Source organism: Calliphora vicina, chromosome 3 (assembly GCF_958450345.1).
Source record: "Calliphora vicina chromosome 3, idCalVici1.1, whole genome shotgun sequence".
Taxonomy (NCBI): domain Eukaryota; kingdom Metazoa; phylum Arthropoda; class Insecta; order Diptera; family Calliphoridae; genus Calliphora; species Calliphora vicina.
The window spans coordinates 18,419,594-18,434,089 of record NC_088782.1 but is presented as its reverse complement, the minus strand read 5'-3'; the positions used below and the strand labels follow the sequence as shown (position 1 = coordinate 18,434,089).

The 14,496-nt window shown below is 30.9% G+C and overlaps 1 protein-coding gene across 1 annotated transcript in view; it reads left to right on the top strand.

Moving 5' to 3' along the window:
• The window catches only part of Dscam4 (Down syndrome cell adhesion molecule 4), a 165,630-nt gene that overhangs the window by 147,666 nt on the left and 3,468 nt on the right, over window positions 1-14,496 (top strand). Inside the window, exons 20-26 of the mRNA XM_065505556.1 lie at window positions 1,756-1,918; window positions 6,008-6,505; window positions 6,642-6,788; window positions 10,868-11,020; window positions 11,114-11,208; window positions 11,281-12,167; window positions 12,236-12,399. Of these exons, the coding sequence (XP_065361628.1) occupies window positions 1,756-1,918; window positions 6,008-6,505; window positions 6,642-6,788; window positions 10,868-11,020; window positions 11,114-11,208; window positions 11,281-12,167; window positions 12,236-12,399 (2,107 nt within the window). The remainder of the gene's footprint in view (window positions 1-1,755; window positions 1,919-6,007; window positions 6,506-6,641; window positions 6,789-10,867; window positions 11,021-11,113; window positions 11,209-11,280; window positions 12,168-12,235; window positions 12,400-14,496) is intronic.

Sequence of the window (14,496 nt, the reverse complement as noted above, 5' to 3'; positions counted from 1 at the left end):
TAACTCTTTTTTTATTAAAAAAAACTTTCTTTAAGAACATATAACAATTTTATATTTCTCTGTAAGGTATCTTTACTGATAATATTTTGGTATAAAAACATGTCCTATTTTTTGAATATGTCACCCCTACGCCCTTCGGAATTTGACCTACTTTTTATCAAAATTTCAAATTTGGGCCACATATTCTAAAAACCCAAAGCCGGGATCAGAAAACAAAAAGCAGATTTGGAAACCTTGATGTGTTCCCTATTTATGGACCCTATAGGCAAAATTGTAAAAACTAAAATTTTTGGGATTTTCGCTTCAATTTATAGGAATTTCGAGATTCCCTTTTATCTTTAGACTTTACCGTCTGTCTGTTGAAATCAATTTTCTGAAGACCCCAGATACATGCTTTCGAGAAGTTTTCTATTTAAAAACAGCAAAATAGGTCCACAAATGTCTGAGATATGAGGAAAAAACCAGGACAACCTCGATTTTTGACCTATTTTTGAGCTATATCTGGATTACTAAGTCATTAATATAGGCAATGACGTATATAAAACCATAGTAATTTGGACCTACAATGGGTCAAAATCGGAAAAATATTTTTTAATCCGATTTTTTTTTCATCAAAAGTTTTTTTCGCTAAATATTAAAAAAAATTGAAAAAACAAAAAAAAAATTTTAAATTTAAAAAAAAAATTATAAAAACAATTCGTAAAATTTGTTTTTCCAAAAAATGAAGAAACTGCAAAAGAAAAATAAATTTTATTTACCTAAAAATATTTAAAATTTTTATTTTGAAGTATAATTTGGTGAAAGGTATATAAGATTCGGCACAGCCGAATATAGCTTTCTAATTGTTCAAATAATTTGTTTAACAAAACAAAATTTTTGCTAAAATTTTTTTAAACATTTGTTTAAAATATCCTTTGGCGGGCTACATGACTACAAATGTCATTGGCTGCAGTGGTCGCCCTGTAGTCAGCTACTTAATTCTAATGAAAATGACAGCAGCATCGTAACTATCTGACGTTTAAGTTTGACGATTTGATACATCATTAGCTTAAGTTGACTGCAGCGGCAACGATGGTCGTGTAGTCGTATAGCTGTGATGGCTTCAAAATAATCCTCTTCATATTTTAATTTTGACATATTGTGGTCGGTAGCCTGCTGTAGTCTATGTGTTAAAGGTAACCTTACATTTCCCACTGGGCATCTACAATTATTTGTAAATTATATATCACTGTAACTCATTTAACACTCTCAAATGTATAAATAAATACAACAGATGTTGCAAATACAAGTACCTCCATACTTCATCCTTCAATAAATACAACTACTTTCGCCAAATAGTTAATATTTATTTTGATTTCAAGACGTTGAAGGCGAAACTACTTTGTAAATTACTTATAAAAAGAAATACCAAAAATAACTAAAGAAATCTTTCGCAATTTATCATTATTTTAACATTTATCTTGTTGCGAACGAATACTTATTCGATTGAGTACAAGTAGTATATTTCTCATGCAATATTTACTTAATACTTCATCTTCTTCATCGTTTTCATCTGCTGTCAGTTTGATTTCATTTCATTAATTTGTTTTTTTTTCAATATTTTTTTGTTTTTTTTTTACTTATTCTCCCTTCTTCGTCATTCTCATCACCATTCACATTCAATTTCATGTTTCTTTAATTTTTCATCTTGTAAATAGTTTATTTTTTGTGTGTTATTCTTATTGGAGATTGTTTTTTCTTTTATTATTGTTGCAGGATGAAATGACGATACAATTAATTGTACAGGAAGTACCAGAACAGCCGAAGAATTTGCGCATCAATTCGCAACAATCACGTAGTTTACAATTGACTTGGAGTCAACCGTTTGCTGGCAATAGTCCAATCGAAGAGTATCATATATTTTATAAGCAGATAACTGGTAAGTAAATCGGAAATTATTTTAAAAATATCAGATAAAAAGTTCACACAGTAAGTAGTCGGACTTAACACTACTATATGATAAAAAAAAACTTAGCTATATAAAAGTATTTTGTAGTTTTAAATTAATTAATTTTATAAATACATCAGAAAATATATCAGCTGCTTTGTAATATAACGTAACAGTATTTCTGCTTCTATTTTGAGCCATAGAGAAAATAACTACAATGAAAGAGAAAGTGAGTAGAAGAGAAGAGATCATATTTTTATAAAATAGACTGCGAATAAGGTGTCCACCTGTTTTCACAATATAATTAACTAACAATTTAAAATTCGAATTTTTGCACTCTATTAGACCCTAACAACATATATTAAAAATAATCAACCTAACTAAAAAAGAAATTTTAAAGTTAATTTTTGTTAAAGTCCACTTTATTTTAAAATATAAATTTTGTTTTTTCGTACCATAAGAAACATTTTAAAAAAGCATCCAAAACTTATTCCAACTTATACATTCAAATAAATGAAAATGATTTTCAATGAATGTAAAATAATAAAACAACATTTTAAATTATATTTGAAATTCTTTTTATGCTACGAAATATAAAACAATAGTCAACTTTATGAACTTAAAATCTACTTTAAGCCTTTTGTGGTTAGGATGATAATCCCTGATAACCAGAAGTCAAAAACACTGTTCAATTTAGTTGGGGAATAGTTGACTTATACAACACATCGTTCAACAATATCACTTCCATCACTGGAATCTGCTTGATCTCAGCTTCTAGAATTACCCACATTGTCTTTAATGAGACTACAGTCAATAGAGTCCTCCACAGTCAACACCGTATTTACTTGCATTATAAGGGACATCTCACATGGAAGGGGAACGCGGATATTACAGCTAGGAAAAAGGAACTGTTTCTGTTTACATGGGAATATGTTGATACCTGAGTTTCGATTCATGGTTTTGAACAAGAACGAGATCAATCATACGTACTGAATTTATAATTAAACTTCAAACTGAGTGTTATACAAAGGAAAAACAAGTAAATTTTTATACTCACCTTAAAAAAAGATGGGGGGTATATTTATTCTGTCCTTCCGTTTGTAACATGTCGAAATATTTATCGCAGACCACAATAGTATATATATTCTGGGTCCTTATTGCTTGTATGACTTAAAAATACGGGATTTACTATATATGGCGTATCTTTTGAACGCGCTTTTTTTAATAACTTATATGACATTTTGAAGGGTACATATCTGTCATTTATTCTCACTTAGTTATTGAATATTATAGTGTAAACAATAATGTTTTTTTGCTTCGAAAATGTCGAATATTGTGCCAACAAAGCGTCGTATGCAGGAAGTTTTGCTTTACTTCTTTAATTTGAAAAAAGTGCCGCTGAAGCACACCGATTGCTCACCGAAGCTTATGGTGACTGTGTTACATCGGTTTCAACTTTAACACAGAGGACAGAATTGGAGTCACTACTCCATGAATATTGTTGTCAAATTCAACAAGAGCTTGCAAAATCATTGGCAGCTACTCATGTAGCTATTCCAAAACGTTTGCTAGCAGGAGGATTCATTCAAAAATGAAAATGGGTGCCATAAGAATTGTCCGAAATGAACCTTGAACGCTCTAAAATTATTACATGCGATGAAAAATGGATCCATTACGATAACTCAAAACGTTAGAGATCGTATGTGATGCCCGGTCAACCAGTCGAATTGACACCAAAGCCAAATATCCATGACGCTAAGGAATTGCTCTGTATTCGGTGTTATCTAAAGGATCATATCTATTATGGGCTACTGAAATCTGGTCTGACCATCACTGGCAACCTTTACTGAATGTAACTGATTCGTCTGAAGCAAGCATTAGCCGAAAACAATAGCGTTCGATATACGTTCCTTGTGATCTTCTGGCCATATTTCAGAAGCCCAGAATATGAGGCCAGATATGAAACCGCAATACTCCATCGTGACAACAATCGTTCACATATTGCAATGCCTGTTAAAAACTATTTAGAAAGAAGGGAAATTTTGCCTACCCACCTTATAGTCCAGACCTTGCCCCGTCCGACTACTATTTGTTTCAATCGATGCAGAAACAAACATTTTCTTTCGTATTTTATATTGAAAACAACAAATTTGTTGTTTTCAATTTAAAATACGAAAGAAAACGTTCATTCGCATTTAGAGAAACAGGCAGAAAAGCTAAAAATTTTAAATTATCCCGCATTTTTAAGTTATACATCCAATAAATAATTGAATATAAGCTAAGAAAAGTTTTTTTAAGAAATAATTTTAACAAATTTGTGACCAAAAACAAATTTTCCTCGAAATCTACCAATTTCAAATCGTTTCACAGTTTACATTTTGAATCCTAATTTAGAATTTTTTTTGAAATTTTCTGTAAAAAAATTTCAAAATTTTTTTTGAATTGTTTAAATATGTGATTTGAGATATGCATGACATTTTATGATTTTTTTGGTAAAATAGATGGTTATCGATGTCAGAAAATGTTAATATTTTTTAAGTATATAAATACAAAAACTATTTTTGTAATTGAAATTTTTTCAATTTTATGAGATTAGTTATGAAATCTATTAAAAATTTAAATTTTGAATATAGTATTTTTACAAATAATTTCATATAACTGCATACATAAATTAAAATTTCAATATTATTTTTTTGTTAACCAAAATGTTCGTAACTTTTATATTGCCTTTTAATTTTTTTTTTATTTTCTAAGACATATTTTGTTGGCTTTCAACAGCACTTTCAATTAAAAAAATATATCGCATAGTTTGTTACTTATTAGCTTTTTAGTTATAAAAGACAGAATTAATATTAATCATACGCTCCATAGTACAGCTTTGAAGTTTTTATGGTAATTGGCTGCTTACGGTGCCCCAATTAAAAAACAATGCATACGAATATTTTAGAGAAGGACTAAAGCATTTAGAAAATTTAACTTGCACTCACTCTATTATAATGCAATTTAAGCTACAGAGTGTCAAGAGTTAATACCTCGAATGTGAAAAGCTTTTAGAGTTCATAGATTTTACAAATATAAATCTGTTTTGATGATTATGAACTTTTTGCGAAGATAATTACGAGATTAGTTATAAAATCTATTAAAATTTTAATTTGATTATAGTTTTTTATAAAAATTTGAAGACTAAAAAAAAAATTTTTTTGTTAACCAAAAATTTTTAAAACTTTTTCACTGCCTTTTAAATAGTTTTTTAATTTTGCAAGTCTATTTTATTGACTTTCAGAATTATTTCACATTAAAAATACATATCTTTTAGTTTAGAAGTTATTACGGTTTTTATTAAAGAATACATAATTAATATTAATCATACGCTACATAGTACAGTTTTGAATATATCATGGTAATTAGCGGTTTACAGTGTTCCAACTGAAAATCAATGTATATGATAGTTTTAAACGAGGACTAAAGCATTAAGAAAATTAAACTTGCAATTACTTTCTTCAAATGCAAATTGAGCTAAGTAAAAAGATTTTTTTATCTCAAATTTGTTTACACCACAACGATTTTAAATTTCAACTTAAAGTTAATATTTTCTAACATTTCTCAGAATAAAAATCCACATAAATATGTATGTAAACATTTTGTAAATAATCCTTAAGATAAATTAAACTTAACAAAACTTTGTTTATCTTAGTCATATGACTGAATATACAAAATGTTGTAGAATCTAAATTGCATAGACGACAATTTGTTTTGTAATACAATATTTATCAATAGTAAGTAATTATGGGCAAATAAGAAATAAATCTTTATGGATTAAGGCCAAATATAAAAGAAAAATCATATCAATTACGTACTAAACACAATTATCGAAATAAACCCTAAATTGTGTCTGCATTTCAACAATCTATGAACTGTTGTTGAAGAATAATCTTAATAAATTACTATTGCACTTTTAATTAATATTCAGCAAACAGGGTTTTTTACTTATATACAAATGTATGTAGTATGTATGAATAAATGTACGAGTACTAATTCATATGTTTGTTTTTGTATCTTTATTTTTTTCATTTTCTTTAGATATTTGGCAAAATGCCGAACACATAACCATCACTGGTTCACAGACGGTTGTCAACATAGCCAACTTGAAGCCAGCCAAAGCATATCATATACGTATGTCAGCCGAAAATAAATTGGGTTCATCGGAATTCTCTGAAGTTGTACAGGTTACAACACTGGAGGAAGTGCCCTCCGCCCCACCGCTCAATGTACGGGCGGAAGCAAAAAGTTCAACGGAGATTGCTGTTTCCTGGGATGCGCCAGACCGTGACCACTGGAATGGCATTCTGTTGGGCTACTACGTGGGCTATCAAATGTCTTTAACGCCCGAGGATATGGAAATCAATCCCACATTGGGTTTTAGTTTCAAAACCGTTGAGGTACGTTCACACTATGGCGGTGAGACTGTTTTAAATAATCTCAACAAATACACCGAATACCATGTGATTGTGCAGGCCTACACCAGTCAGGGTAGTGGGCCACCCACCAAGGAAATTGCTGTACAAACAATGGAAGATGGTAAGTGGACAAAATGCCTCACACATAAATCAATTCAAACATTTTATTTGCTGTATGTATCTACATACATATGGGCGATAAAATGCATTCTCACACCTGTCTGCAAAATAACTGTGTTTGGTGTTTTTTGTTTAAGTGCCATCTTCACCACCTGAAAGTCCACAGTGTGATGTTTTGGGTTCAACATCCATTTATATAACATGGTCGCCACCCGATATTGATGGACAAAATGGCAAAATTAAAGGCTATAAAATATTCTACATATCAACAGAAGACTTGTATGGTAAGTTAAACACATTTATACTCATACGTTTATACAAATATGTTGTTACATGCATACAAATACCAATCAAATGGTACTTTCTTGACCCTTTTCCGTTTCTGTATTCTAGAGTTCTAACAAAATTTACATAAAATCATTTGCAGTCAAATTTCACCCCAGCAACTAGTAAATACTTCACATTCTCACATTTACATACTTGTTTAATGACAACAAATTTACTCATTCTCATACTTACTTTGAATATTCATGTAAATTGTTGGGTCAATTGTTAAGTTACTCAATTTATCTTAAATGTTTTATGAAAAAAAATAATTATTGAAATTCTAGTTTTCTAAAATTTAAGAAAAGCAAGCAGATAATGAGAAATATATTCAAATTTAATTCGTTACTTTTTTAACCTTTTAAAAATGGTGGTTTATTTCCTTTAAATAAACCGCATTATTTCAATTGAAATAAAAGCGATCAATAGTTTACAAATTGTAACAACTCTTTATATATATAAATTAACACAATAATTTAAATAGTCACACGTTTTTAATACACACACTTTAAAAACAAACTTTATGATTTACAAGAATGCACTGGTAATACAATTGATGTTAACTCTAGCAGCGCCTGTTACTTTCTGCAACTTGCTGTTAATATTTATATACACAGTGCTAGTAGTTTCATGAATTATCTTAACGGACAAAACTAGAATGTTCTATTTCTAGAACTTTTAGCAGCTTTAATGTTAATGTTAGCAGATTCAACAATTAATGTTGTCAGACTTATAAACAATGTTAATTACTACATTATTGATAAGTAGAAGTTTCTACTGATGGTAATGTTTATAAACATGAAGAATTTTGCAAGCAGTCGTTACAGACCGTTAAGTTCAAATTGATAGTGCAAAACGATCATGCTTAGCTAAACTTCGTACAGGGATCAGGAATTAATTCGGTAAAATTTTAAACACTTTTACAATTATAGTTCTACAGATATTCGAAATTAATTATATACTTTGTATAGGGTGTGCAACGCCCACTATTCCAATACCGAACAATTTCAGCGAAACTATGAAAATTTATAAAAGAGCCATTTAGACTAAGTTTGAAGAATCTTGCAATTATATTTCACAAAATATTTAGAAATAACTATTTACTTTGTATGGGAGGCGTCTCACCATTTTTTTTGACCCGTCCCATTTTTCATTAAACTTCATGCAGTGATAAACCGTTGAAAATCGTCACAATTATAAAATAACTATTTACTTATCTACAATTACATATTTACCCCCATATGCATAAACAGTTTTTTAAATTTGTCAAAGGTTTATAAAACAAATAAATTTAAAAATTGTTTATGCATATGGGAGTTAGAAATAACACCTTCAAAATATATTTATTAAAGCGAATTTAAATTACTAAAGTCTTCTTCTTTGTTTTCTATAACAACTCTCACTTAAAACAGAGCGAAATCAATACGGTTTAATTGTTACTCTTATTTATTTACAACAACAAATTGAACAAACACGTAATGCTTTGTTTACTTTTTAGCTTAATGTTCACATGTATACATGTTTGCATATGTGTTAGTAATATCTTTAAACGCTTATAACTCCTAAAAAACTGAAGCGATTTCAATAAAATATATATTCTGCACTTCTGTTAATAAATCCCTTTATAATGGCATATTTCTTGCCCAAATTAAATGTATAATGTGAGTGTAAAAGGGGTCTAAAGAAATCGACTTGCCTATTAATATTATGATGATATGGGAACTCTGCACCATCAATGTCAATGGTTTACTGAATTTCGCTATGGCCGTACAAGCACGGAAGATGCCAAACATTATAGACGCCCAGTTAAGGTATCTACACCTGAAACAATTGAAAAAAAATCACGATATGGTGCTGACCGATATGAGATTGAAAGTGCGAGAGATTGTGGAAGCCACAGGCATTTCACATGGCTAAGTGGTTTAAATTTGAAGTGATCACTTGAGTTAGAAAAATCGCTGAATTAGGCTACGAAATCTGCCCTATTCATCGGATGTAGCCCCGAGTGACTGTTTCTTTCTTCCAAACCTGAAGAAATGTCTTGGTGGAATGAGATTTGACTCCAACTATGCAATCATCTCACAAAAAATAACTATTTTGATGACTTCGATAAATTATTTTTTTTTTTGGAAGGGATAATAAAATTGGAGAAAGTTGGACAAAGTGCATAGAGCTCAAAGGAGACTTTGTTGAAAAACAAAATAATTTTGTATCCAAAAACCTGTGTTTCACGGACTTTTTGATTCTTAAGAAAATAACTTTAAAATTATTTCCTCTGTATGACAGATGTGAGTTTTATTTTTTAAACAGAAAACGATTTGTAAAAATTGGTTGGAAAACTAATGTTTTGCATTTGTATGAAAAAACCGAAAACCATGTTATTACAAATATAAGCATAACTCATTAACTGTTCAATTGATTCTTATTTTGTTGCATGTTTTAGAAAGCTATTTCAATAAAATGAGGAAAAAATCAAGTTAGAGCGTGAAGAAAATTAAAATTTTAACTCAGCCATTTTCCAACCGATTTTGAAAAAGTTTTTTTTTTGCAAACCAAAATTTTTGGAATTTTTGTACTACAGCCTTTTAATGTTTAGATTTGTTGGCTTTCAGAAACAATTTAAATTTAAACACTATATCTGGCAGTTTAAGAGTTATTAGTCGTTTTTTTAAAAACATACAATTAATATTAATCATACGCTACATAGTACAATTTTGAAATTTTATGGCATTTTGCAGCTTCCATTGCACCAATTGAAAAACAAAGCATATGAATATGTTAGAGCGGGACGTTGCATCAATACCGTTGGAATATATTTTTAGCTACAGGGTATGAATGTGAAAGGCAGGGTATGAATGTGAAAGGCATACAAAAATTGTTTGCTTTTAAATTTAAAAAAAAAATGTTTGATAACACAAATTCTAGAAATTTTTCTACTGCTGGCTTTTAAGATTTCTTTAATTTTGTGAGACATATTTAGTTGTCTTTTAAAAACATTTTAAATTAAAAAAATATACTGTGTAGTTTAAGAGTTATTAGGTTTGTTATTAAAGCAAACATAATAAAAATTAATCATACGCTCCATAGTACAATCCAATAATTTTTATGGTAATTGTCGGCTTAAAGTGCTCAAATTGAAAGACAAAGCACATGGAAATTTTAGAGCAGGACTTAAGTATTGAGCAAAATTAACAAATCTATAGAAATTTTTGTTAACTTATAAATCTATACACCAAATGATCAAACTCATTTACAAAGTGTTGCTCCTGTATTTGCTCATGAATCAATGTTTATATTTTAAATTACAATTGGCACATTGCATTGGTTAGGATAAGTTTTCTCCATTTAATGGCTACATACATCAAATTGAATGTAGCGAGTCGTATGTTCATGTGCTTTTCATACTCTATACACACATATAAGTGAGGCTGTTTTCATTTATCTTTTACCAAGAGGCAATTATTCAAGTCATTAAATTTTTAACGCCTCAATATTTATTGACCCTGTGTAAGGTTGAGTGTGTGTGTACGAGTGTTCAACAAATATTTATGTATAACAGGTGGCCCAAACTGTATCACCCTATTGGAAGATGTTATAATTACACACGCAGAAAAAAATATAGATGTGCCTGTTTACCGTAACCATTTCAACATTTCAACAGTTTTTTGACAATATTATAGTCACTGTAACTATTTATATGATTGTGGTAACCATAATATGATTAAGTTACGATTCACATGATTGTATCAATTATATATACGGTTGCAGTAAATAATTATATGTTTGTGACAACTATTTTTATGATGAATCAGATTATGATATCCATAAGCCGAGAACAACATAGAATGTTGTCCTAGAAAGCTTTAATAGGACTGCATAAAAGTCATTGACTGAATCCTGTCTTATGATTGCAGTACATTAGTGGCAAATAATTCAGTAATTCCCCAATTTAAATTACTTGTGTCCCCTTTAAATCTTAAACTTTTTGATGTTTCAATTTCAATTAAATTTCTAATAAATTGTATTTCCACAATTGCAGAAAAAGATCCCGAGGTTGTGAAATCCAATAATCAATATGCCACCATAGAAAACCTACATAAATATACCAACTATACCGTATGGGTGGTGGCCTACACTAAAGTGGGTGATGGTGTTAAAACCAAACCATTCTATTGTCGAACAAATGAGGATGGTAAGTCAACCGCATATAAGCACTTAAACATACAAACTTTGCAAATATTTAGATAATTAACAATTAATGTTGCATGTTGTCTAATCTTTGTAGTACCATCTGCACCACATGCCATTAAAGCGATACCAGCTTCAAGTACAAAAATTATCATATCCTGGTTACCGCCAGAGTTTCCAAATGGTGATATAGTAAGTAGAAATTTGAAATTAAATTCATAGAAAAACATTTAAAAAAATATATTTTTGTTTTTTCCCTAAAAGACCGGTTACACATTTTACATGTCCATGCTGGAGGGAGGACGTGAGGAAGGTACTCATAAACGTATTTTGGGACCTTACGTGGAAATGCATGAAACGCAACGCACCCAAGAGTCGGCCACTTATCAGTTCTGGCTGACCGCCTCTACCAAAGTGGGTGAGGGGGAGAAAACGGAAGTCGTTACAGTGCCACCAAATAATAAAGTACCTGCTCGCATAGTGTCATTTAGCCAGCGTGTTATAACGCCTTGGAAAGAAAACTTAGAGTTAACGTGCCGTAAAGTGGGCTCTCCAGCTCCAGTGACAATATGGCGTTTAGATGGCCATAACCTGGAAACAAATGCCCGCAAAACTATAGCCAAAAATGGCACCCTCTACATACGTGAAACTCAAGCCACCGATGCGGGCAACTACACTTGCAGTGTAGAGAACACCTGGGGTAAAGATGAGATTATCTACAGTGTTGTGGTTAAAGTGCCGCCCGAGGCTCCCAATCTCACCGTAGTCACCGCCTATTCGGATAGTTTGCTTTTGGAATGGTCCGACAATAATAATGGCGGCAGCCCCATATTGGGCTATGTTATCAACTACAAACGCGACAATGGCGATTGGGAAGAACTGCAAGTGGATGCTAAATCCTATTCCCATTTGTTGAGTAATCTTTGGTGTGGCACTCGCTATCAATTGTATATAACAGCCTATAATAAAATAGGCACTGGTTTGCCTTGTGACATTGTGAATACCCATACCAAGGGTAATCCGCCGGTGCAGCCGAAACATTCACAAATGATTACGAATAATTCTACTAGTGTTACCTGTTGGTTGGATTCATGGGGTGATGGTGGTTGTGGTATTTTGTATTTTATGATTGAGTCAAGAATTTATGGCAGGTGAGTGGATGTTTTCTATGTATAGCTAAATTTATTTATTAAAAATCATATGTATTTTTTAAATTTAGATCGACTTGGACGGTTGTCTCGAGCCATATACCACCGACGGAACGTATATACACGGTTAGTGATTTGGTACCTGGTACTAAGTATCAACTTAGAGTAACAGCGCACAATAATGCTGGTTCTACGACAGCGGTTTACAATTTTACTACGCTAAATCCACAAGGAGGTGAGTAGAAATAACATTTTGCTATAAAAAATTATTTTAAATTTGTTATGGAACAAGTAAGATTTACAGATTTTACCTGGAAACTTTTGCGTATACAAAATTAGAATATAATTTGTTTTTGTGACTATCTCCGACTATATTCCAGAACAGACCATGCTGCCTTTCTAGACCTTTGATAAAATTATAATTTATTCGGTTTTTTAGGGCAACATTATTTGAAAAGAAGGCATCATTTATGCCAGAAAAGAAAACGCCATAAGACTATTTTGATAGTAATAATCTTGAAGAAAACAGTGGTAAAATTGTGTTTGGATGTTAATCGAAATTCCTAAATTTCCTTGATGTTATCCGAAATATAATTAAAATTAAGGTAAACTTCTGTGTGAATGTTAATCCAAATCCCTAAATTTCTTAGATGAACTCTTTGCTTCTCTTAACATCTCGATGTCACACCCATTTGTATACTCTTGCTTGGTTTTGTAGTTGTCGCATCCACTCTCCACAATTATTTCGTCCTCTACCATGATTATTAGCCGCAGCTTAAAGTTTATTCTCATTCCATTCATCTCTTGCAGAGCTCTCTTTCTCGTTCGCTCTCACCATTCTCGTGATATCTTTTCGGAATGCTATATTAATCTTAGTTTAGAAAACAGGGGACTAGAAGGAGGGAGAAGTTCTTTTAGTACTATCTTTTATATTACTATATGGGGGATTTCATGTCAAGTGAACAAACTTTTGAAATCGATGTCTTCCGATCGGAATTAAATTTTGCACCTTCTATTGGATAGTAATTCAGACACAATTATTCAACAAGATCGGTGGAGAACTCTCTGATCTAATTTAACATTTTGGCCAAGCAGGTGTTTTTCTCATTCATGTAATTTATTACCTATTGTTCTTAGCAAAATGTGTCCCAAATAGTTTAGATCAGGGAAGCGCAAAAAGAGAAATTGTAGTTTGTGTGCATGTATGGGTTAAAAATAAAAAAATTCGCAACAACATCAAGCAACAGAATGAAATATTTGTATTTTTACGCTCTATTGTTTGCAACTAAATGAGTTATTTGTATTTTTTACGCTCTTGCTGTGTGTTTTGTTTACTTTCGGGTTGTGTACGTGTAAATTCACGAAAATGTTCGTAATCTCAACAATATGAACGCATACCAATGGTTTAGATAGCTATTTCTTCAATCTTTCGAAAAAAAAAATTATTAAAAAAAAATAAAAAATTTTGAATTTTTTTTCCAAAATCAAAAACTTTTTTGATTTTTTTTTTTTTTAAATTGGCCCTTTTTTCAATGAGTTGAGTTAAAAAATATTTATTTTGATAGATATCAAACTCGCATACCACTAAGCTACAAAAAGGTCTTCAAGGAAAATACCTAAGCTTTCTAATATCTAAGCTGGTTTTAAATTAAATAGGAAATAAAGCTATTATCTTCAGAATTTTATTTTTGTATTGAATCATAAAAAGCACAGAATAGGTCATCCACGGGTTTCCAGCTACATAAACTCTCTTTGGTTGAAATTTTTCATGGCACAGGTGGTTCTGAGCTGTTGGCTTCGACTTTCGACTTCAAATATAACACCATAAAATGAAATCTAATGGTTTTAAGTTACACGATTTATGCCCGTAATTTCAACAAATAGATATCTATCAGTGTTTAGTTACTTATGGTTTAAAAATATTTGGTACTTTTTACTCGTAGATATTGATTTGAAATTAATGTCAAGTTATCTTAGCCAATTTACGTCTTGGTTTAGGACTAAAAGAAGTTAAATTAATATTCTGACCATATTTCATTATTTTTATACCCTTCACGATGAGTGGTAAAGGTACATATAAGTTTGTCATTCCGTTTGTAATTTCTACATTTTTCAATAATAAAGTATATACGAGGTTGGGCCAATAAGTCCGCGACTTTCTCAATTTCACGGCTCTTAACTGAAAGGATATCATTGCTCCTGTCAACAGGCATCTGTCAGTTGACTCTTGTCTAAATTTCAACAGCCATTTGACAGCCATTGATAGGAGATTACCTAGTGACTTGAGGAGAAATTGGAAAAAAGTGAATTTCATGTGATCATTAAGCATTAT